The sequence below is a fragment of the Pongo abelii genome, chromosome 5 (assembly GCF_028885655.2).
Source record: "Pongo abelii isolate AG06213 chromosome 5, NHGRI_mPonAbe1-v2.0_pri, whole genome shotgun sequence".
NCBI classification, from domain to species: domain Eukaryota; kingdom Metazoa; phylum Chordata; class Mammalia; order Primates; family Hominidae; genus Pongo; species Pongo abelii.
Genome location: NC_071990.2, coordinates 98,110,358 through 98,135,560, shown reverse-complemented (window position 1 = coordinate 98,135,560; position 25,203 = coordinate 98,110,358). Strand labels below are relative to the sequence as shown.

The 25,203-nt window shown below is 36.7% G+C and overlaps 1 protein-coding gene across 6 annotated transcripts in view; it reads left to right on the top strand.

Moving 5' to 3' along the window:
* MMS22L (MMS22 like, DNA repair protein) overlaps nucleotides 1-25,203 on the top strand; it is a 148,924-nt gene that overhangs the window by 33,971 nt on the left and 89,750 nt on the right. For all 6 annotated transcript variants that reach the window (XR_008526300.2, XM_009242101.4, XM_054557898.2 and 3 more), the window contains 4 exons: nucleotides 2,497-2,559; nucleotides 15,862-15,981; nucleotides 18,190-18,416; nucleotides 20,445-20,954. Coding sequence is in view for 5 of the 6 variants with exons in the window: in XM_009242101.4 (XP_009240376.3) it covers nucleotides 2,497-2,559; nucleotides 15,862-15,981; nucleotides 18,190-18,416; nucleotides 20,445-20,954 (920 nt within the window). In the remaining variant the exon portion in view is untranslated. The remainder of the gene's footprint in view (nucleotides 1-2,496; nucleotides 2,560-15,861; nucleotides 15,982-18,189; nucleotides 18,417-20,444; nucleotides 20,955-25,203) is intronic.

Below are 25,203 nucleotides of genomic sequence, written 5' to 3'. Positions count from 1 at the left end.
TTCATAATTTTTATGGGAGTTCCATTATGTAGGGGTGGACTACTGAATTGCTCACATGGCTGATTTCAGTTTCCAAGTCAACTGACTCAAAGCCCCCTGCCTGAGACTATTGTTGCTCTTCTGGGTGTGACCAGACCCTAAGCTAAGACTATGTGGGTGTGTCCAGCCTTCACTCTCTATCACATTGTTAGATTATCCAGTATGACCATAGGACCCTAGTCAAACAAAGATGCTACTATCAGGCATAACATTCCCAGGGCCCAGAGATGACCTCCAGGAAGCTATGGGCAAAGGTCAGATCTTTTTTTTTTTTTTTTTTTGAGACAGAGTCTCCCTCTGTTGCCCAGACTGGAGTGCAATGGCACGATCTCTGCTCACTGGAACCTCCGCCTCCTGGGTTCAAGCGATTCTCCTGCCTCGGCCTCCCAAGTAGCCGGGATTACAGGCACGCACCACCACACCCTGCTAATTTTTGTATTTTAGTAGAGATGGGGTTTCACCATGTTGGCCAGGCTGGTCTCGAACTCCTGACCTCAAGTGATCCGCCTGCTTCGGCCTCCCAAAGTGCTGGGATTACAGGAGTGAGGCCAGCAGGCCAGATCTTTTATTTGGGCAAGGCCAAATTCTTTACTCCACATTTTCTCCCAATAAATATTTTTTTTGCATTCACTTTATTTGTGTATGTCAAAAAGTCAACAATTTTGCTAAAAATAACTAAATCATTGTATTAGTAATCTACTGCTGTGTCACAAAAGTATCAGCTTAAAACAAACATTTATTATCTCACACTCTCAATTTCTGAGAATCAGGCATTCAGGAGAAGCTTAGCTGGGTGGTTCTAGCTCAAGGTCTCTCATGAGGTTGCAGTGAAGCTATCAGCCAGGGCTTCAGTATCTGAAGATTTAACTAGAACTGCAGAATTTGCTTTCAGCTTTATTTAGTTGGCACAGTGCTTCAGTTTCTCATCGTATGTGCTGTTCACAATATAGCTGTTTCCAGATCAAGTTAACAGGTCAGGGTATCATAAAGATGGAAGCTTCAGTGTCTTGTAACCTATTCTTGGAGGTGGCATGCTATCACTCATATCGGTATTGGTAGTCTGTTAGTGACCAACCCTAGTACAGTGTGAGAGGGGATTGTAGAAAGCATAAATTCCAGGAGACAAGGGTCATTGGGGGACATCTTAGAGGCTGACTACCATACTCACTGTGCTCTTTATTAAGAAAATATTTATTTAATGATTTACTATAGTTAGCATTTTATATATTGCCTAGCCATTTAAAATCATGAGTATTCATTATGCTTTAACACTTTATTGATCATTTGAGTTCATGCCTGTGAACATCATATTCTTTATAACAGGGATAAGAAGGGTATGATGAAGGTCTTTCTTTTACTTTTTTAGGCCTCAGGTTTTGCTTTTTGAGGTCTTATGATTAATTTTTTTTCTTTTCTGAGACGAAGTCTTGTTCTGTCACCCAGGCTAGAGCGCAGTGGCATGATCTCAGCTCACTGCAACCTACACCTCCCGGGTTCACACCATTCTCCTGCCTCAGCCTCCCAAGTAGCTGGGATTACAGGCACCTGCCACCATGCCTGGCTAATTTTTGTATTTCTAGTAGAGACAGGGTTTCACCATGTTGGCTAGGCTGGTTTCCAACTTGTGATCCACCTGCCTTGGCCTTCCAAAGTGCTGGGATTATAGGTGTGAGCCATCGCTCCTGGCCATGATTACTTTTTATACCTTTTTTTTCCCTTGCACATTAGAAGCTGGTTATTACTTGCTTATTCTTTAAAATGCTTTCTTTGCTTTTGGTTTTGTCCAGTATCCACATATCCAGAACTTTGAGAACTGAATATTAAGTGAACTGACTATCCTGTGAGAATGTCTTCCAGACTTTCCTTTTGGAAATGTGGAATTGTTTTAAGTGCCTACCTAGCCTTTGTGAAAGTCCTTTTTAGCTTTCTTCCATATGGAAATCATTCTAGATAGTCGAGGTTGTCAATTTGTTTTCTGTATAAAATTTTTAGTTACTTTGTTTACTAAAGTAGATGGTCTCAGGTTTGTTATTCATAAAATGAAGGAAAAAGCTCTAGTGATTAAAGTGGAAAATAGGGATGATTACTCAGCATAAAAAAAAAAAACACCAAAAATACATGTGGCTATATAATGGTTTTTTTTTTTCTGTTGGATTTTGTATCTGAAAGCAGAAATTAAATATTTGGTAGAATATTTATAATCTTACTGAAGCACCACTGTTACAACTCCTGTTACAACTCCTGATATGGTTTGTATTGGATTGGAATAGTTGTACATTTTTTTCTGCCAAGTTCATTAACTCTTTAACAAAGGAATATTAGAAATTCAAGAAATCACATTGATGCTGAATGATAGAGGAAAATGTACTGCACACTTAATTTGCTATACCCTAATTTTAAATATGGGCATAATCAAGAGCAATAATTTTGATGCACTACTATTTTCTCCCTTTCTAGAGAAAAGTGGAATCAAATTGGAACTTTGTAGAAGAACTGCTGAAAAAGTCCATCAGTGTTCAGGTATGCAATTAAAGTAAGACAGTTTGTGGATTTTGCTTAATTTTTATGTTACAAATTTTATTTTTAAAACCGAGCAAGCTGTTAAAATGATTCCGATAACAAATAACTTTCATGCTTTGAAGGGTTAACTCACAGTAGTTTCTTTTAGTGATTATTCTTTAAAGATTTTTAACACTAAGTTGTCAGTTAAAGGACAATAATATCCTAGTTGATGACTTTGACAAAATGTATTCAAAATAAGTGGTAGATGCTTCAGAACTGTATGCCATTCCTTGACTGTATGATATCAAACTAGGTGACACAATGAGGGAGATAGTCATTGGCATTGAAAATTCAGCTATATCCTCATCACAGCAGGAAGGTGACTTGCCTTGCTGAGCAATTTGTCTTACAGGCTTGAATCATATTCTAACTGATAAGGCCCTAGTTTCTGAGCATTCATTTCATACCTTATCATTTTTCTTTCTGCAGAGCTGTTAATGTAGTGCTTCATGGCCTAGAGGTCGGACTTGACCTCCTTTTAAAATAGTTTTAAACATGCTGTTCATCACATTTTTAAACATATTGTATGGAAGCCCTGTAAAGTTTTGTAATATGTTATCATTTTTTTAAGAGTTTATGGAGAATTATAATAAAGAATATTTTGGAATTTGGGAAATATTTTTCTTTTAAGAAATAAAGATTATTTAAAACTTGAAGAGGAATAAAAAATATTGTAGTATAATATTGCTTCATGTGTGTGTGTGTGTAGTAGCAGCTATGTCTTTGGAAAACATTTTAATTGCTTGACATTTTCTTTTACCCATTATCTGCATTAACTCTTACTTTTTTAGGAAACATAAAGGCATTTAGTTATAATATGAATCATAGAATTATGAACTAAAAATTTTAGCTTAGAATGCCAAAGAATTCTGCATACATAAATTGGATCAGAAACAAAAGATCTATTATCTTTTTATAATCTTTCCCATAATCCCTGTAAAAGTTTTTATTATATTTTGTCCTATATCATATTCATTGGTCTTCCTCATTTTTTTTGAGAATTTATTGATTTAGTAACTTAAAAAGTTTTTTATGTATATTTTTTATTTCAGAATGTAGGGAATTACTAAAAAGTGGTTGTGAAATAAGATGCATATTACAGTGGTCATTGCCATTTGTATCAGTTACTAATTCAGTCTTAATGCTGTAACCAAATCCAAAGAATTTCAGTAAAGTCTGGACAACATTATTATTCTATTGGGAGTTACTGAATCTGAGTCAGTAACTAGGGGCTTTAATTTTCAATTAAGTTGTAACTGCTTGTGTTCTTTAAATTTCTTTCTCCTTGACCCATGTTTCTGTTGTATTTAATAATTTTTAAATTCCCTTTCAGCTCTAACAGTGTATGAATTTATGGTTTTGCACTCAGCTGGTTTTAAGTTACAGAATATTTCTTAGGAAGCTTTAAAGGTTTATATGGATAAATATATATATTATATATATTTACATAGATCTCAGCCCTGCACACCAGAGGCCTGGATATAAATTCAGCTCTGTTGGCTGTTGCGGGAGCATAGCGGGAGTGAGACTGACCTTGCTGGCTGCATGGGAGCTGGGTGAGGCCTGCCACTGCCAGCTTTCCCCCACTTCTCTGGAGACCTGTATGAAGCAGCAGAGGCAGCCATAATTCCCCTTCAAACATAATTTCATAGCCCTGAGAACTGCCACCACCCATACCCACTCCACAGTGGTCGCATCAAGCCCTGCCCAAGGAGAGTCTGAGCTCAGACTTGCCTAACCATTCCCCCATCTTATGGTTTGTATGAGGGTTCTCTAGAGGGACAGAACTAATACATATATGGGAGTTTATTAAGGAGTATTAACTCACATGATCACAAGATCCTACAATAGGCCACCTGCAAGCTGAGGAGCAAGGAATCCAGTCCAGGTCTCCAAGCTGAAGAACTTGGTGTCCAATGTTTGAGAGCAAGAAGCATCCAGCATGGGAGAAAAATGTAGGATGCGAGACTAAGCCAGTCTAGTCTTTTCATGTTCTTCTGCCTGCTCTTTATTCTGGCCGAGCTGACAGCTGATTAGATTGTGCCCACTTAGATTAAGGGTGGGTCTGCTTTTCCCAGCCCACTGACTCAAATGTTAAATCTCCTTTGGCAGCACCCTCACAGACACACCCAGGACCAATACTGCATTCTTCAATCCAATCAAGTTGACACTCAGTGTTAACTATCACAGTCTTTCTCTACCCACCTGGTAGCCGAAGATAGAAAACATAAACTCATGGGAGCTCCATGGCCCCATCCATCACCTGAGAAACCTGAATACTTATGCAGGTGATTTCAGGGCAAGTTTATATCCCCCCTATAGTACCACAGCTGATGCTCTCTTGAAAATGCCACCTCCTGGCTGGAGGCCAACCAACTCAAGCCATTACAGCAACTCATAACAGAACAACCCTGCACCAAGGAAGGAGAAAACAACATCTAATTCCATTAACTGTAACATCCTGTTTAACCAGAGGTCCTGAGTCTGTCCACATGACAACTTCACTGCTAGCATAATCAGCATTCAAGAAAACCAATGTACTAAACAAAACTACAACCAAGGATCCTCACAGAGTCCATTTCACTCCCCTGCTACCTCCACCAGAGCAGGTGGTGGTATCCATGTCTGAGAGACCTGAAGATAGATCACATCACAGGACTCTTTGCAGACACCTCCACCCCCACCCCAGTACCAGCCCAGAGCCCGGTAGCTCTGCTGGGTGGCTAGACCCAGAACAGCAATAACAATCACAGCAGTCTGGCTCTCAGGAAGGGAGGGAACACCACATCAAGGGATCACCCTGCAGTACAAAAGAACATTAGTCCTTGGATCTCAAATCTTTCCTCTGGGCATGGTCTATCCAAATGAGAAGGACCCAGAAAAACAATTCTGGTAATATGACAAAACAAGGTTCTTTATCACCCCCACAAGATCACACTAGCTCACCAGTAATTAATCCAAACCAAGAAGAAATCTCTGAATTACTAGAAAAAGAGTTCTAAAGGTCAATTCTTACATTACTTAAGGAGGCAACAGAGAAATGTGAAAACCAGACTAAAGAAATTTAAAAAATAATAACAGATATGCACGAAAAGATCTCCAGAGAAATATATATCATAAATAAAAAACAATCACAACTTCTGGAAATGAAAGACACATTTAGAGAAATGCAAAATGCACTGAGAGGTTTCAACAATAGAATCAAACAAGTAGAAGAAAGAGCATTAGAGCTTGAAGACAAGGTTTTCAAATTAATCCAATCCGATAAAGAAAAAAGAATTTTTTAAAAAATGAACAAAACCTCCAAGAATATTGGGATTATGTTAAGTGACCAAACCTAAGAATAATTGGCGTTCCTGAAGAAGAAGAGAAATCTAAAAGTTTGGAAAACTTATTTGAGGGAATAATCTAGGTAAACTTCACTGGCATTGCTAGAGATCTAGACATCCAAATACAAGAAGCTCAAAGAACACCTGGGAAACATCACAAAAGGTAATCACCGTAGGCACATAGTCATCAGGTTACCTAAAGTGAAGACAAAGGAAAGAATCTTAAGAGCTGTGAGGCAGAAAGCATCAGGTAACCTACAAAGGAAAAGCTATCAAATTAACAGTAGATATTTTAGCGGAATACAAGCTAGAAGGGATTTGAGTCCTATCTTTAGCATCCTTAAACAAAATTATCATCCAAGAATATTGTATCCAGTGAAACTAAGCTTCATAAATGAAGGAAAGATAAAGTATTTTTCAGACAAACAAATGCTAAGAGAATTTGCCACTACCAAGCCAGCACTATAAGAACTGCTGGAAGGAGACCTAAATCTTGAACCTCAAAATATACCAAATAAACCTCTTTAAAGCATAAATCTCACAGGGCCTATCAAACAATAACACAATGAAAGAAAAAGGGCATTCAGGCAACAACTACTACAGTGAATAGAATAGTACCTTACATCTCAATACTAACATTGTATGTAAATGACCTAAATGTGTCACTTAAAAGATATAGAAGGGCAGAATGGATAAAAATTCACCACCCAAGTATCTGCTGTCTTCAAGAGACTTAACACATAAGGACTCGTATAACTTAAGGTAATGGGGTGGAAAAAGATAGTCCATTCAAATGGACACCAAAAGTGAGCAGAAGTAGCTATTCTTGTATCAGACAAAACAGATTTTAAAGCAACAACAGTTTAAAAAGACAAAGAGGGACATTATGTAATGATAAAAGTATCCAACGGAAGAATATCACAATCCTAAATAGGGAACATACACAACTAACACTGGAGCTCCCAAATTTATAAAATAATTACTAGACCTAAGAAATGAGATAGATGGCAACACAATAATAGTGGGGGACTTCAATACTCTACTGACAACACTAGTCAGGTCATCAAGCCAGAAAGTCAACAAAGAAACAATGGATTTAAACTATCCCCTAGAACAAATGGACTTAACAGATATTTACAGAACATTCTACTCAAACTGCAGAATATACATTCTCCTCACCAGCATATGGAACATTCTCCAAGATAGACCATATGATAGGCCGCAAGTCTTAATAATTTTTTAAAAATTGAAATTATATCAAGTACTCTCCCAGACCACAGTGGAATAAGATTGGAAATCAACTCCAAAATGGACCTTGAAAACTATACAAATTCGTGGAAAATAAATAATCTGTTTCTGAATGATCTTTAGGTCAGTAATGAAATCAAAATGGAAATTTAAAAATCCTTTGAACTGAATGGTAATAGTGACACAACCTATCAAAACCTCTGAGGTACAGCAAAAGCAGTGCTAAGAGGAAAGTTCATAGCATTAAATGCCTACATCAAAAAGTCTGAAAGAGCACAAGTAGACAATCTAAGGTCACACTTCAAGGAACTAGAGAAGCAAGAATAAACCAAACCCAAATCCCATCCAAAAGTGGGCTAAGGACATGAATAGGCAATACTCAAAAGAAGATATGTAAATGGCCAAGAAACAGATGAAAAAAATGCTCAACATTACTAATGATCAGGGAAATACAAATCAAAACCACAATGCAACACCACCTTACTCCTGCAAGAATGGCCATAATTTAAAGATAAAAAATAAATAGATGTTGGTGTGGATTTGGTGAAAAAGAAACACTTTTACACGCTGGTGGGAATGTAAACTAGTACAAACACTGTGGAAAACATTATGGATATTCCTTAGAGAACTAAAAGAAGATCTAACGTTTGATCTATCAGTGCCATGGCTAGGTGTCTATCCAGATGAAAAGAAGCATTATGAAACACTTGCACATGCATGTTTATAGCAGCACAATTCGCAATTGCAAAAATATGGAACCAGCCCAAATACCCATCAATCAATGAGTGGATAGAGAAAACTTGTTATATATAGAACATGGAATACTACTCAGCCTTAAAAAGGAATGAAATAATGGCATTTGCAGGAACCTGGATTGAGTGGAGACCGTTATTCTTAGTGACAACACTCAGGAATGGAAAACTAACCAACATATGTTCTCATTTTTAACTTGGAGGTAAGCTATCAGGACACAAAGGTGTAAGCATGATATAATGGACTTTGAGGGCCTGAGGGGAATTGTGGGAGTAGGGTGAGGGATAAAAGACTATACTTTGGGTACAGGCCGGGTGTGGTGGCTCACACCTGTAATCCCAGCGCTTTGGGAGCCCAAGGCAGGTGGATCACCTGAGGTCAGAAGTTCAAGACCAGCCTGGCCAACATGGTGAAACTCTGTCTCTACTAAAAATACAAAAATTAGCTGGGTGTGGTGGCATGTGCCTGTAATATCTTCTTGGGAGGCTGAGGCAGGAGAATCACTTGAACCTGGGAGGCAGAGGTTTCAGTGAGCCAAGATTGCGCCGTTGCACTATAGCCTAGGTGACAAGAGCAAAACTCTGTCTCAAAAAAAAAAAAAAAAAAAGACCATACTTTGGGTACAGTGTATATTGCATGATGGGTGCACTGAAATCTTAGAAATCACCACTAAAGAACTTATTCATGTAACCAAACACCACCTGTTCCCCAAAGACTATTGGTTGGGGGGAAAAAGTAGGTCAGGTGACCAACCATCCTATCCTGGTTTGCATGGCCCAGAGTTTCAGTGTTGAAACCAGGAAACATCTCAGCAAACCAGGATGAGCTAGGCACCCTAGAAGTAGGAATAATATGACTAATCTAAGAAACATGCTCTATGAGTTTAGGTCTAGCATAAAGTCAAAATAATATCTTTCCTATGGGAAAAGAGGCGATTGTAATATTTAGGAAGAAGTAGTTCTGTGGTTCTCTGCTATTCCTTCAGTTTTAGTGTTCCTTGATTGTATCAAATTATATTCTATAAGTAGTATAGGACCGTGTGTTGGATTTCTGGAAACCAATTTTGTGGGTACAGTAGTAGGTTAGTTGTAAAGAATAATATATTTGGATAGAACTATCAGTTTGATTATATCTATTTTCCTCCCATTGAGGTAAATTGAAATCTGACCATGGTCATGTACTCTGACGATCTCCAACAGTGACAGTGGTGAAAGAGTCCATTTGCTGTATTTAAACAAAATAAAAATCTTCCAGATATACAGCAGCCTTCAAATAAAATTAGCCTACACTTCATTATACTTTTTGTTTTTATTTTTTGTTTAAAGAGACAAGAGTCTTTCACTGTCACCCAGGCTGGAGTACAGTGATGTGGTTATAGCTCACTATAACCTTGAACTCCTGAGCTCAAGCACTTCTGCCTCCTTCTCCCGAGTCATTAGGACAGGTGCATGCCACCATGTCTGGCTAATATTTTCATTTTATAGACAGATCTTGCTGTGTTTCCCAGGCTGATCTTGAATTATTGGCCTCAAGGAATCCTCCTGCCTCAGCTTCCAAAAGTTCTTGGGATTACAGATGGGAGTCACCACACCCGACCCACCACTACAGCTTTAATCAAGCAAATAATGTTTCAAATTCTTGTTTCTAGCTAGAGAGGATCTGCCAGAAACAGAGGTGGAGTTTTAGTTTAGTAAAGAGAACATATATTGCTAAATTTTACTTAAGTACAAATAGTAAAGTGCTTTAAAAACAGTTTTTTAGAGGTAATCCTATTTAATATTTGTGAATGCTAATTGTAAACGTGTGTTCTACCTTTGAAACAGCATTATTGTTTTCATATGAGAAAGAAGATTTTTCATCTTTTGCTGCCTGCTTTTTAAAAGCCTCATTGTTTTCTGAGATCACATAAGTAATTTTTAGTTTTATAAAGGTTATGGAAGGGTATTGTAAGCCTGATTTTAAAAAATTATTTTGATCTTTTAAACACACATTCATTTGGAGAGTCCAGGAGTAGAAACAACTCAGAATGTGATTAGATCTAAATAATGTGAGACAATAGTCTTTAAATAACTAACTAAAAATCATAGTGTTTCTTGAGTAGAAGGATCGTAACTGGGATATTGAAGCCTTACTCTATTCTCTCCTAAAAATAAATCCAATTAGGCAAACTTCTGGTAACAGTTACTGTTTAGACTGTGAATAAATTTTCTTCTTGTGATGGTTTCTGATAGGTAGATTAGTTATGCATAAATAAATGAGCCTTTGTTAAATTATATATAATAACCAGTTGTTAAATTGCCATTTCTTTTTTCTTATTTTTTAATTTTATTTATTTATTTATTTTTGAGACGGAGTCTCACTCTTTCGCCCAGGCCGGGGTGCAGTGGCGCTATCTCGGCTCACTGCGAGCTCCGCCTCCCCGGTTCTCGCCATTCTCCTGCCTCAGCCTCCCGAGTAGCTGGGACTACAGGCGCCCGCCACCATGCCCGGCTAATGTTTTTGTAATTTTAAACTATAAAAAATATGCAAAGTTTGGGAAAAGCAAAAGTATGAATGCTAGGTACCAAACAGTGGAGTTAAACATATACGAAAATTCAAATCTCAGTTCTGCCATTTCCTAAGCTAGCTGTGTGAACCTGGACAAGTTCTTCAAACATTCTGGGCCTCAGTCTGTAAAAGTGTAAAATGGAAACAGAAATATCACTACACACGACTGTCATAAGTATTAAGTGAAGGTTAAATTGCCATTTCTATGTAATAACCGGCCGTTAAATTGCCATTTCTATGTAATAACTAAGCTAGCTGGGCGCGGTGGCTCACGCCTGTAATCCCAGCATTTTGGGAGGCCGAGGAGGGCGGATCACGAGGTCAGGAGATCGAGACCATCCTGGCTAACACGGTGAAACCCCGTCTGTACTAAATATACAAAAAATTAGCCTGGCATGGTGGCGGGCGCCTGTAGTCCCAGCTACTCGGGCGGCTGAGGCAGGAGAATGGCGTGAACCTGGGAGGCGGAGCTTGCAGCGAGCCGAGATCGCACCACTGCACTCCAGCCTGGGTGACAGAGCGAGACTCAGTCTCAAAAAAAAAAAGCTAAAAGAGTGAATATGCTCCTTATTAGTCCAATTAAAGATTTGACCTATGTAGTATGCCCAAATGTAATATGCGTACATTTGATTGTTCAAAATAAAGATAAGACATTCTTTAGAAAAGGACTAAAGCAGAGGTTAGAAGCAGGCATATTCATTTAATGGACTTATTGGAATATTCATTAAATAGCTCATATTCTTCCCCTGTCTCATACACTCAAACACACACACACACACACACGAGATGAGACACGCTGAGAGCCCATAAGGGCTTCTGAAAATGTGTGAGATGAGTAGTACTCCTTGAGCCAGTCAGGTTTAAGGCTGTGTGGAAAAGAGGCCCACAGGCCTTATGGCTTATTAAAAACAATCTTTAATCAGAGGGCATGGAATTCCATGTCTTTAATCAAATCTCTGTGATTAGGTAGGGTTTACTTAAAACTGACAAAATTGATATGTATCATCTTAAGGAACAATACTATGAACCTGTTGCATTTATTATTTGATCATCAAAAGAGTAACATTGGTCTAAAGTACATTTCTTCCCTGCAGATAACAAAACAATAGCTATCCCTATGCAAGCACTCTGCTTAACACTTACTGCACATACCTTTACTTAATACTTATGACAGTCGTGTGTAGTGATATTTCTGTTTCCATTTTACACTTTTACAGACTGAGGCCCAGAATGTTTGAAGAACTTGTCCAGGTTCACACAGCTAGCTTAGGAAATGGCAGAACTGAGATTTGAATTTTCGTATATGTTTAACTCCACTGTTTGGTACCTAGCATTCATACTTTTGCTTTTCCCAAACTTTGCATATTTTCTATAGTTTAAATATGTTTTTCTGGATTTTACATGGTAAAATGAATTTCACATGTTAAATAAAACCCTTCAATAGAACTTTGATAACATAACCTACTTTTTTACCTTATAAACATGATAAAATTAGTATGCTTTATTTCAATTCAGTAGTGTGCCATAGGAATTAATATGAACCTGGATCTACTTTAATATTTTCAAAATAAAATTAGAGGATATTAGTGATGGACAGAACCTTGCCTTCTTTGGTTAAATAAGCTTAATTGTTTATTAGAGAAGCTAAATGTCTTTCCCTAAGCCATAACTCTACTTGTTGGGAAGAAGCATCAGAACCCAGATCTCAGTTTTGTTCATGAATCATTTATGGAGGCTCTTTGGTGAAACAGGCACCATGGCGTATACACCATGTGGGCATTATTCTATCTTTCAGAGAGCTCTTAGACACTTGAAAGCAGATAAACATTAAACTTAACAAGGTAAGTATGATGATGTAGGTATGCCTAGTGTGCCATAAAAGCATAAAGAAAGGCCACTTATCTAGTAGGGAAGTTAGGAAGTTTTCTGGAGAACTTGTAGTTTGAAGTGTATTTTAAATAATGAATAAAGAGTTAAGGCCTTGTCAAAAAAAATTGTGCATTGCTGTTTTTTACCCATATTTGGGTCACTCTTCATTCATTGAAAAAGTTTTGTACCAAGATCACTGTGTTCTTCTTTACCTGTACACTATTTCTGCTAGTGACCCTGACGTTATTGGGTATAATTGAACTGTCCTTTCAATTTCTTAATAGCCTCACTTCTTATTAGATTTTCTTTTACTTGCCTCATCTACCTCCTCCCATGGTTATACTCTACAGCTTTTCACTTTTCATTTTTGTTTTCATTTTGCCCATTACCGTTAACCTTTTCATTTTTCTGTCCTCTTACATTTCCTTACTTTGTTTCTTAAACAATGTACACAACCAATTATTTTTAATGAATATTCCAATAAGTCCATTAAATGAATATGCCTGCTTCTAATCTCTGCTTTAGTCCTTTTTTTTTTTCTGAGACGGAGTCTTGCTCTGTCACCCAGGCTGGAGTGCAGTGGCGCTATCTCGGCTCACTGCAAGCTTTGCCTCCCAGGTTCACGCCATTCTCCTGCCTCAGCCTCCTGAGTAGCTGGGACTACAGGTGCCCGCCACCATGCCCGTCTAAATTTTTATATTTTTAGTAGAGACGGGTTTTCAACTGTGTTAGCCAGGATGGTCTTGATCTCCTGACCTCGTGATCCGCCTGCCTTGGCCTCCCAGAGTGCTGGGATTACAGGTGTGAGCCACTGTGCCCGGCCTTAATCTCTGCTTTAGTCCTTTTTTAAAGAATGTCTTATCTTAATTTTGAGCAATCAAATTTTGGCATATTGCATTTGGGCATTACTCCATGAGAAACATCTTTAATTCCATAGCCCTTAACTTGTTTTAACCATGAAAAAGCCATTCTTTCTCTCCTATCTCCCATACCACTCACAACTGAGTATTGTGAGAGAAAATCATACATTCATTTTTACTAAGGTGTCTGACTTTAAATTCTTGATCATAATCTCAAATGGCCATCAGCTCTAGAATATTTGCTTTTCTGTTCTCCAAAATGTCTTAATGACTTATTTTAGAACTTCTCTTTTTTTGGGGGGGGGAAAGAGTGTCACTCTGTCTCCCAGTGCAATGACAGTCTCGGCTCACTGCAACCTCTGGCTCCTCCAGGGTTCAAGCGATTTTCCTGCTTCAACCTCCCGAGTAGCTGGGATTACAGGTGCCTGCCACCTCATCCAGCTAATTTTTGTATTTTTTAGTAGAGATGGGGTTTCGCCATGTTGGCCAGGCTGGTCTTAAACTCCTGACCTCAGGTGATCCACCCAGCTCGGTCTCCCAAAGTGCTGGGATTACAGGTGTGAACCACCGTGCCTGGCCCAGAACTTCTCTTTGACGTAAAATTTAATACGTGCTCTTCTCCAATCCATTCGGGTTAACATCTTGCCTCATAAATCATTGAAAAATAGAATTGGTCAGTTAAGAATTCCTATCTTCACACCTTTAAATCTCCCAACACATCTGCTTCATATTCAACCTCTCAGACTATTCTTCTTTTATATTGGAAGTGTCACTTTCTATCAAGAGCTAATTCCTTCCCTTGTGCACTGGATCTTAACTCTTCTCACCTGTTCAAGGACTTTATTGTTTATATATTTTAACTTAAATATCTACTTCCTCACCTCCTAGATGTCCTCAGCCATCTATAGTTGAGCTTCTTCATCATAGTCTTCACCAAGCCCCAAACTGCTCTGGGAAGGCCGTCAATGACTTCCATATTGTTTCTTCCAAGGGTTCTTATTTCTTCTTTTTGTACCTCTGAGCAGAGGTCAATCCTGTTCACCATTGTCGTTTTTCTGAAGTACTTCTCTTGGCATCCACAATGCCTGGTTTCCTTTTTACTTCATTGACCACTTGTTTTTGCATATAGAGTATTCTCCACTTGCTTCATATCAAAATGTTGTAATATCAAATGGCTCTCAGTTATGGATCCTTTTATCATTGACCCAAATTTATGTCAACAACTCTGACTTTAATCCCTTAACTCTAGACCCATAGGTCAGATTGTCTGCTTAATAGCTCTACTTGTATACCCTGGACACTCACCTCATAAGTTCTTCCTTTAGTCTTTGCCATTTCAGGAAATAGCACCATTGACCTATTTCCTTATGCCAAAACCTGAAACTTCTTTCTTTCATACCTTAATGTAATTTACCAGCAAATCCCACTGAATCTTTTTCCAAACATATCTTTAAAGTTTCAATCTTATAGTTTCGCACAATCGCCTCCTACGTGGTCTCCCTGCATCTCTTCTTATCCCCTGTATTCACTCTTTATGTATAATCCAGAGCAGTGTTTTTGAAACAATCACATCATGTCACTTCTGTGCTTACTCTCTTCCAGTAGCTTCCCAACATATTTAAAATACAATCCAAATTTCTTACCAAGACCAGTAAAGCCTCAAATGAGATATGATGTCTTCCTGTCTAGCATTTTATAATACCAAGCCTACTAATAATTGAGGAACTTTCCACTCATTTTCTCTGCCTTGAATGTTTTTCTTCCAAGTCTTTATTGACTTTCATTTAATCATGTAGTTCAGTTGCAGCCCTTCAAAAGGCTTTTCCATTCATAGCAGCTAATAAAATAATGATGCTCATCCTTTACCAATTACTTTGCCACATTACTTTGCTTTGTTTCATTTTTCATAGCAGTTATTTCTGTTCAAATTTATCTTGTTTTAGTGTCCTTTTCTTTTCTTTCCAAAAATGTAAGCTCTACCAGTACATGTGCTATGTCTGACTTACTTGTTGTCCTATGCCTAGTACGTTAAAACAGTGCCTAGTATGTGGTAAGTTTTAAATACAATTGTTGAATGATTGGAATTCAGAGTGTGTTATTTAAAAAATATATGCATGGTTATATCGTCATAGAAAAAGCATCTATGTTTTTTCTACTTCCTTTTCCTCCTGTTATCTCCTAAAAGGTTAAAATAGATGTACTCTGACAATCCTTTTGTTTTAGAAAGAACAACTCCTATAACCTATAAAAAAATTTGACCAAGTACTTAAGTATGACCAAGACCTCTGGATTTGTATACATCTTAATCATTACATCATTTTTGCCACTTCTTTCTGGTTTGGGTTTCTTTTCTGGTTTGGGTTTCTGGGTTTCCAGTACCATTCAATTATGAAACACCTGTAATTTTTAAATAATTGAATTAAAAGTCAAGTTATGTGATTTCTGTTATCCGAATGTGTTAATGGTCTTTAAAACATGTTTTTGGAAGTATGTGTTATGTTGATTTAGACCTAGTCTGCATATGAGAATGGGTATGATTGGGTGACACATATTTATTTTCTTTTTAGCTGCAGGTTATACAGTACAATATCAAGTGAAAATGTTTATATTGCCAAAGCCCATTTACCTTCTCATAACTTCAGTTTATTTTTTAGGGTGTCATTCTAGAAGAACAATTACGAATGTATCTTCACTGTTGTTTGACACTTTGTGATTTCTGGGAGCCAAACATTGCAATTGTTACCATTTTATGGGAATATTATAGTAAGAACCTGGTGAGTGAATAGAATATGAATTTGCTCCAGGAATTTTAAGAATTAGTACATATTTGAGGAATGTCTTTATGGTTTAATTATGAATAGTTACAGATTTTTCTTAAAAAGTTAATTTTTTTTCAGAGTAGATTGGAGTAGCCCATGAATAGTTTTATCTTTAACACTGTAGAGCTTTGTCATAAGGGAGACAGCATTTGGTATCCTTTTTCTCTTGAGAGCAAGTGTAAACAAAGTAGCTAAAATGTATCAGATATTTATAAAATCTTCATTTATAAACGTTTCTAATAATAATTGATTGCTCATGACACATTGAACAGACACTGCTGTCCTGAGTAAGAAACAATCCTGGCATTTGAGTAGCTTATAGGCTAGTGGGTGGGTATACATACATTGTGGGAAAAAAAGTTATAATTGTGGAACTCCAGAGGAGGGGGTATCTAACCTGGTATCTGTATTTGTGGAAGACTTCATGAGGTCATAATTTTTGAACTTGGCTTTGGGAATGAGTAGAATTTTCTAAGAACAGAAGAAAAAGGGATCCAGGCAGAATGAACAGTATGGACAAATACATGGAGGTATGAAAAAGCATGGTCTGTTCCTACCATGTTAATAGTTCTGAATTATAGGCCTCGGATAACTATGGAGAGACTGAAGATAGGAGACTAGAGAAGGCAGTCTGGGGCTAGACTATGAAGGGTTGAAGATAATGTACAATTAATTCTGGTTTATTCAGGAGACACTAAATAGTGAGGATGTGACTTAGGTATGTGTTTGAGAAAGCTTTTTCTTTTTTTTCTGGAAGTGGTGTAAATGAATTGGGTACAGACAAGTTAGTGGTTTATTGTAGTTGTATGAGCAAATGATACTATGGCTGAGAACTGAAATAGGGACAATATATTTAGAAAGGAGAGGATGAGTTTGGAAGATTAAAATTTTAGAGGTAGATTTGAAGGATTTATACTTTGTGTATAAAAGGAAATCTGGGATGTTTTGGGTTTGGGGTAAATAATTAGTGAACCTCTCAATCAAAATAGAAAATGGTAATGGAAGATTTACAAGTAAATAACGTTTGGATTTGTGGATAATGCAGCTTATTAAAAAATTAGAAAAATGCCCTTCTCTGAAGCATAATTTTAGGCTAGTTGGAGAAATGACTGATTCTAGTCTTGAGGCAGGATGTGTACAAGGTGAGTCTAGGGTGTCTTGTCATACCAGAAACCAGGAAAGGTATCAAATTAAGCTAGACTCATGTCAGAAGGACACAGGAGCCAACCTGAAGGAACGTCCATTGCCCAGAAAATGGGAAAATTTGAGCATAAGAAAGAATAATGACTGCAATGGATTAAAACATATTAAATATGTTTAAATCTCTGAGTTTATGCTTCTTTGTAAAAAGTTACTCTGGAAAAAGAAACACCGAATTCTGAAAACTGTAAAGAAAATACAAACTATATTTTAGAGTAATCAGATTTCTGATGAGTTAATTAAGGAAACATGATAGAATTAGAAGTCACCATTTTGTACATTTAATGAAATAAGGCATCTGGGCAATGATCATCAATGCTACTAAAATTATTAAGTAAAAGGCTTGTGGGACCACTAAGATGGGTGGACCAGGCTGATAACCTGACCGGTCTTAACATCACAAAAAGTCAGAACTTATGTGCCTTTTTACTAAATGCAATAGGAACTACTCAGTACTACTGATGAAAGATTCTTGCCAAAAAAGACAACATGAATCTGATGAAACCTCTAGATATAGCCACCAATTTACAGAAAAGGGAGGGGATAAAAGATTAAGTAACACTAGAGCCATACAAACAGCTAAATTTAGAACCTGGGAAATTTTATACAACAAATGACCTGATATTAAAAACAAGTGGTATAACAAAAACGTTGGGAAACTTAAAGAATAAAAGAGCCCAAAGTGCCATGCGTATCACTGAATGCAATGTATGGATCTTGTTTGTATCCTAATTTGGACAGATCAACTGTTAAAAACACATTTGGGGGACAATCCAAAATTTAGATACCTCTTGATGCTCTGTACTTTCATGGAATTTTTATTTTAGGGGATCATGTTCATGTAGTTTTTGTGATTAAGATGAGTCAGACTTTTGATGAACGAACTAACTGGGATTTGCAGCTTACCATTTTATTTACTAAGAGACTAATAATTGTTTTCTATCTTTTTTCCCCCGCTTTTAGAATAGTTCCTTCAGTATTTCTTGGCTTCCTTTTAAAGGCCTTGCTAATACCATGAAGTCACCCTTGTCTATGCTTGAAATGGTGAAGACTTGCTGTTGTGATAAACAAGATCAGGAACTGTATAAATCCAGCAGTAGTTACACTATTTTTCTTTGTATTCTGGCAAAAGTTGTTAAAAAAGCAATGAAGAGCAATGGCCCTCATCCTTGGAAACAAGTCAAAGGAAGGTATATGCAGTATCTTTTGTCATGAGTGTGCACTGATACCTTTGGATAGGTGTTACTATTTGTATTTTGTTAAGTTTACTTGGGATTAGAGTCTTAATTAGTTATAATGTTACTAGGTAATCCATTATATGCATTTGATTAAAAGTGATAGAAACAAACATCTTCAAGTTGTACATTGGTAGGTAATAGTTTCAACATACAAAACTTTTGTGTTCTTTGAGCCCAGCAGTTCACAAGCACTGGTGTTTTTGGTTTGTTTTGTTTTTTAAATGAGAACTGACCAGAGTATAGTAGAACCAGATAACTAGTGTTCTCATTTGGGAACTATGCTGTTTTCATTTCTGATAAAATAAACTTTGGTCACATTAGTCCATTGTTTTCTCTCTCTCTCTCTTTTGAGAGTTTTGCCTGTTCAATGAGTATACTTTTAAATTGTCTTTCTTTTTTCTACTTCCTTTGCCTATTTTAGCCCTTTTCTTAGCCTTCTTTGTGCAGTACACCACCATCTTACCACTTGCTCAGATTATTTGTTGAGACCTCTCAGGGAAGAGAATACTAGGTAGGGACTTCTCAAGAATCACTTAATGAAATTCCTGTTTGAGTCCCACAGTGAGTAATTCTTATAAGGGTATGGTGATATGGTTTGGATATTTTATTTATCATATACTGTTTTAAATGGCAGCTTCTTTATTAAATCTACAAGAATCACATGGCTTAAACAGTTTTTTTTTTTATTTTGTTCTATTTGACAGTTTGTTTTTGAATCAAGCAATTTTATGGAAGACATAATACTCAGAACTTTATGGCTAAAAGAAGTCATTGGAATTTATTCAATAACAAGTCTGTTTATTAGACACATACTATATGTCAAGCACTATAGTGGGGATAGTAGTAGACAATACAGAGATAATTAAACAGATCTTTGCTTTTAAGAGTTTGTCAGCTTTTAAGTAGTTATTTATAAACATTTAACTCTCATGAGCATTACTCATTTCTGTCCTGAATAAGCCAGTTATGGAAGTTGCGAAACTTAAGACCAGGTGTGGTGGCTCACACTTGTAATCCCAGCATTTTGGGAGGCTGAGGTGGGCATATCACTTGAGATCAGGAGTTTGAGACCAGCCTGGACAACATGGTGAAACTCTGTCCCTACTAAAAAAAAAAAGAATAGCCAAGCGTGGTGGTGCGTGCCTGCAATCCCAGCTACTCAGGAGGCTGAAGCAGCAGAATCACTTGAAACTGGGAGGCGGAGGCTGCAGTGAGCCTAAATTGTGCCACTGTACTCCAGCCTGGGCAACAGAGTGAGACTCCATCTCAAAAAAAAAAAAAAAAAAAAACCACCAAAAACTTAATTTGTAAGTAGGAATTCAGATGAATTGTTTTCAATTCTAATCCCTTAATTGATGAAAGAAAAGTATGTCAACTATTAACTATATTATTATCTATTGTACTATTCTGTCAACTATTGTATTAAATAGTATTGATGAGAGATTTTTAAATGTGTAGTTCTTTGCAGATGGCTACAAATAATTTTTCTAACACCTTGCATTGTCTTAAGGTATAAGTAAAATAAGAGCAAGTCTTTGTGAGGGGGTGCAGGGAGAAAAGAGTTTTAGAAAAATTGTTACATAAAATTGTCCTGTTAAGATCTCTGTAAAAGCATATCAAATTGTACTTAAAAGATTTTATATTCTTTCTTATTTACTAATAAAAATAAGAAAAGAAAAGTGATGGGGGACTTGAATAAAAGGAAAAGCCATGTACTATATGAAAACATTCCTACTGTCCTTTGGGGAAAGCCATTGAATCCTTTGATTCACTTACAGGTGATTTGCTGCCTCATTGGGAAATTTCAAGGTAGGGCCATTATGTGTTTTCTAAGTAAAAAAAGTGACAAGGCAGCATCAAAATGAAGAATTAGCTTAAAATTTAATGAGATTGTTATGAGTATTGAAACATTTTCTTTTAAGATATACAGATTTTTGTGAATGAAACAATTTTATTAAAGCATTTTTTAATGTTTTACAGAATATATTCAAAATTCCATCAAAAAAGAATGGAAGAACTAACTGAAGTTGGTCTACAGAACTTTTTTAGCCTTTTTCTACTGTTAGCAGCTGTTGCAGAGGTAGAAGATGTTGCAAGTCATGTTTTAGACCTCCTGAATTTCCTCAAGCCTGCTTTTGTAACGTCTCAGAGAGCCCTCATTTGGAAGGGTCACATGGCCTTCCTCTTGATGTATGCCCAGAAAAATCTGGACATTGGTGTTTTGGCTGAGAAATTTTCATGTGCTTTCCGGGAGAAAGCAAAAGAATTCTTGGTGTCTAAGAATGAGGAAATGGTACAGAGACAGACTATCTGGACACTTCTTTCCATATACATTGATGGTGTTCAAGAAGTGTTTGAGACCAGCTATTGCTTGTATCCTTCCCATGAAAAACTGCTTAATGATGGATTTAGTATGCTTCTGCGAGCATGCCGAGAATCTGAACTTAGGACAGTATTGAGCTTTCTACAAGCTGTTCTGGCCAGAATCAGGTATGGTTTTCAGTCGTATGCTAATTTATGATTTGTTTTATATAATCATTTATGTGGATTTTATATGAAAGTTATATGTACACATATATACAAATACACATGAAATCCAAATGTAGAGGAAGGATTTAGTTTTCTACTACATGGGCATAAATCAGTACAGGTTGAATATATCCATGTACTAAAATGCTATTATATGAAAAGCTTGGGACTAGAAGTGTTTTGGATTTTGGATTTGTTTAGATTTTGGAATATTTGCATATGCATAATGAGATATTTTGAGGAGGGGACCCAAGTCTAAACATAAAATTCGGTTATGTTTCATATACCTCTTATACACATAGGCTGAAGGTAATTTTATGCAACATTTTGAATAATTTTGTGCATGGAACAAGTTTTTGACGGCAACCCATCCCATGAGGCCAGATACAATTTTCCACTTGTAGTGTCATGTTGGCACTCAAAAAGTTTTGAATTTTGGGGCATTTTGGATTTTGAATTTTCAGATTAGTGAGGCTCAACCTGTAGTTTTCAAGCTGTTTTTCAAACAATAGCTTTTCAAAAGAAAGCTTATATGCAAATACAAGATGCAGAACTAAAGTCAAGAGCAGCTCTGGTGCAGTCTGAGAGCCATGCTTTCTCTTAGCCCTTCCTTCCCCTGCTACCTCTCAGAAAAGTGTATTATTACCCAGAGATAACGTTACAGATATTCTGAGCAAGATCATGAGCTCATGTCTGAGGTGGCTTTTACTGAAGCATTTGTAATTTTGTGCCCATAAGGAAGTTTTGGCCACACTACACCATTTTTAAAAAGTGACTTTCTTTAAATTTTTGCAGCAAAGTCATAGCCTTAGCTGCTCAGATTCTTCGAAATAAACCAGTTTGCTCTGAAATTAACATAGATAATTCTATTAATAACACCAATCACCTATACAAAACTTACTATTTTTCAGATCCACTTAAATTATGCAGATATGTTAAATACACTCAGACACACACTTGATGTGGATAAGAACAATGGTTATGATATTTATCGCCTTTAGGCCCATTTTCACATAAGCAGTTTTACCTTTGAAGTACATGTTCTTAAGAAGTTAAATACTACCACTCAGTATAGTTACTCACTGTCACAGAAAATGATTGTATTTGAAATTATGTCCAAAGATAAACAGACTGCTTCCCTCCTCCTAATATCATATTGCAAATGTTGCATCTGTTTTTCAGAGGTGCTAAGCTTGGCAAGATTTCCAAATTTTGGAAATTTATTCATTATCAAATTTATTTCTATTACTAGTTTAATTTTCTTTATTCTATGCTGTGTTTTCATGGCAGGTTTTATACTTCTTCCAAATGCCAACTTTGTTTTATTTCTTCAGTTTTTAAATAAATGTTAAGTGATTCCCTGTGCTTCTTGGGAAAATTAGAAATTTTTATGTTTCTAATATCAGTTTTGGTTTGTCTCCATATATTTGTCTGAATATACAAAACAAGAAGGAAGAGGAGGGTGTTGGTCTAAGCCATCCTGGTGATGGAGAACTATAGTCTCCAAAAGATATCAGAGCATAGGAATAAGAAAGGAAGAAAGAGTATGGGCATCTTCAGAAGAGGCAGTCGTGGGGAAAAAAGTGGCAGAATCCATATATCTTTCTGCCTTTTCTGAAGATAGATAAGTCCTTTTTAATTCTTTTTAACAATTATATTGCTTCTTACATAGTTCTTTTTTTTTCCTCAAAGGTTTGTATCCTACAAGTACTTTAAATTTAATGTGTTAATTAAAAATTTCTGGCAATCTTTTTGGTTTTTATTAAAATTATGTTTATATTGTTTGTGTAATATATTATCATGGTAGAAATGGGGGACAAAAGAGATATAAACTGACAAGTAAATCTGTCCCCTCAGCTTCACTTCTTCATTCTCTAGTTCAGTAGTTCTCAACTGGGAGTGAGTTGTCCTCCAGGGAACATTTGGATGCCTGGAGACATTTTTGGTTGTCACAACTAGGAGAACAGCACTGGTGAGGTCAGAAATGCTGCTAAACACTCTACAGTGCTCAAGACAGCTCCTACAACAAAGAATTATGTCGTCCATCTTCAGCAGTGCTAAGGTTGAGATACATTTCTCTAGTTCTAATCCATAGAAATAAAATTGTTTCTATAGAACCTTCCAGATATCTCCTTCCTACCTACATATATATATACACACACACACTATATATGTATTTTTATATATACATATATGTATATAGAATGTATACATATGTATATAGAATGTATACATATGTATATAGAATGTATACATATGTATATAGAATGTATACATATATGTATATAGAATGTATACATATGTGTATAGAATGTATACATATGTGTATAGAATGTATACATATGTGTATAGAATGTATACATATATGTGTATAGAATGTATACATATATGTGTATAGAATGTATACATATATGTGTGTATAGAATGTATACATATATGTGTGTATAGAATATACACATATTTTGAGATGGAGTTTCGCTCTGTGCACCCAAGCTGGAGTGCAGTGGTGCCATCTCGGCTCACTGCAACCTCAGCCTCCCGCGCTCAAGCAATTCTCCTGCCTCAGCATCCTGAGTAGCTGGGATTACAGGCACACACTACCACACCCAGCTAATTTTTATGTTTTAGTAGAAGCAGCGTTTCACCATGTTGGCCAGGCTGGTCTCGAATTCCTGACCTCAGGTGATCCACCCGCCTCGGCCTCCCAAAGTGCTGGGATTACAGGCATGAGCCACTGTGCCCAGCTGTATATTTAAAACACAAAATAGATGATCTTTGTTTTGCAAATTCCTTTTTTTATTTAATATTTCCTGAACAGCTTTTCATGTTAAAACATGAAAACCTACCTAATTCTGTTAAATGACTACTTACTGTCTCGTTATATAGATGTGCCAAACTTTATCCAATTGCTAATAATGGAAATGTGTATTGTTTACCAGTTTATGTTTAACATCTTTGTGAAGGTATTTCTGTGTACTTGTGGAAGTATACCTATAGATTAATTCTTAAGAATGAATTGGTGTATGTGCATTTTAAATGTGAATAGATGTTACCAAATTTCATACCAAAAAAAACCCATTGTACCAGTTTTTACTCTCACTAATAATGTATGAAAAAGCTTCCATTCTCATTTTTAGATCATTGTATGGAGTGTATTCAGAAAAGCATTCTAAGATAAGAAATAAGGCTGGGCGCGGTGGCTTACGCCTGTAATCCCAGCACTTTGGGAGGCCGAGGTGGGCGGATCAGGAGGTCAGGAGATGAGACCCTCCTGGCTAACACGGTGAAACCCCGTCTCTACTACAAATACAAAAAATTAATCGGGGGTGGTAGCGGGTGCCTGTAGTCCCAACTACTCGAGAGGCTGAGTCAGGAGAATGGCCTGAACCCGGGAGGCGGAGCTTGCAGTGAGCCGAGATCGTGCCACTGCACTCCAGCCTGTGTGACAGAGCGAGACTGGGTCTCAAAAAAAAAAAAAAAAAAAAACACTTCAAGACCAGCCTGGCCAACGTGGTGAAATGCCGTCACTACTAAAAATACAAAAGTTATGGGCATGGTGGTGTGTGCCTATAATCCCAGATACTCAGGAGGCTGAGGCAGGAAAATTGCTTGAACCCGGAAGGCGGTGGTTGCAGTAAGCCGAGATCTTGCCACTGCACGACTCCGTATCAAAAAGAAAAAAAAAAAAGGTAAGAAATGAAACACAGAAGTTTGTTAACAGTGTCAGTAGAAGCTTGGTAATAGGCAAATTAGACTTAATTTGAAGGCTAGATAGACATTAAAAATAAAAATACAAAGAAAGCAAAAAAGAGAAACTCTTTTCTCTATTTCACATTCATTCACCAACTTCATCTTATCTTGAATCTCCTAACTGGAACTTTTCTTGGTATGTAATTCTTTAAAAATAGTAACTAGAAACACAAGAATAATTCTTATATTCTTGAAAGATTTAATGCTTATAAATACTGTCTTCTTTATTCTTTACTAATCCTGCCATCCCTATTTATAGGTGAAAAAAATGGAAACATGGAGACTTTTTTGTGGCTCATCTAAAATAACACATTTAAATTTCAGAACTGGCACTCAGACTCTTAACCAACTATACCACATCTGCCTTCCTACACTATCTTTTTAATTAACTTATTTAATTTTCTTTTCTTTTTATTTTTACAGGTTTAGAGGTTACAAGTGCAGTTTTGTTACATGCATA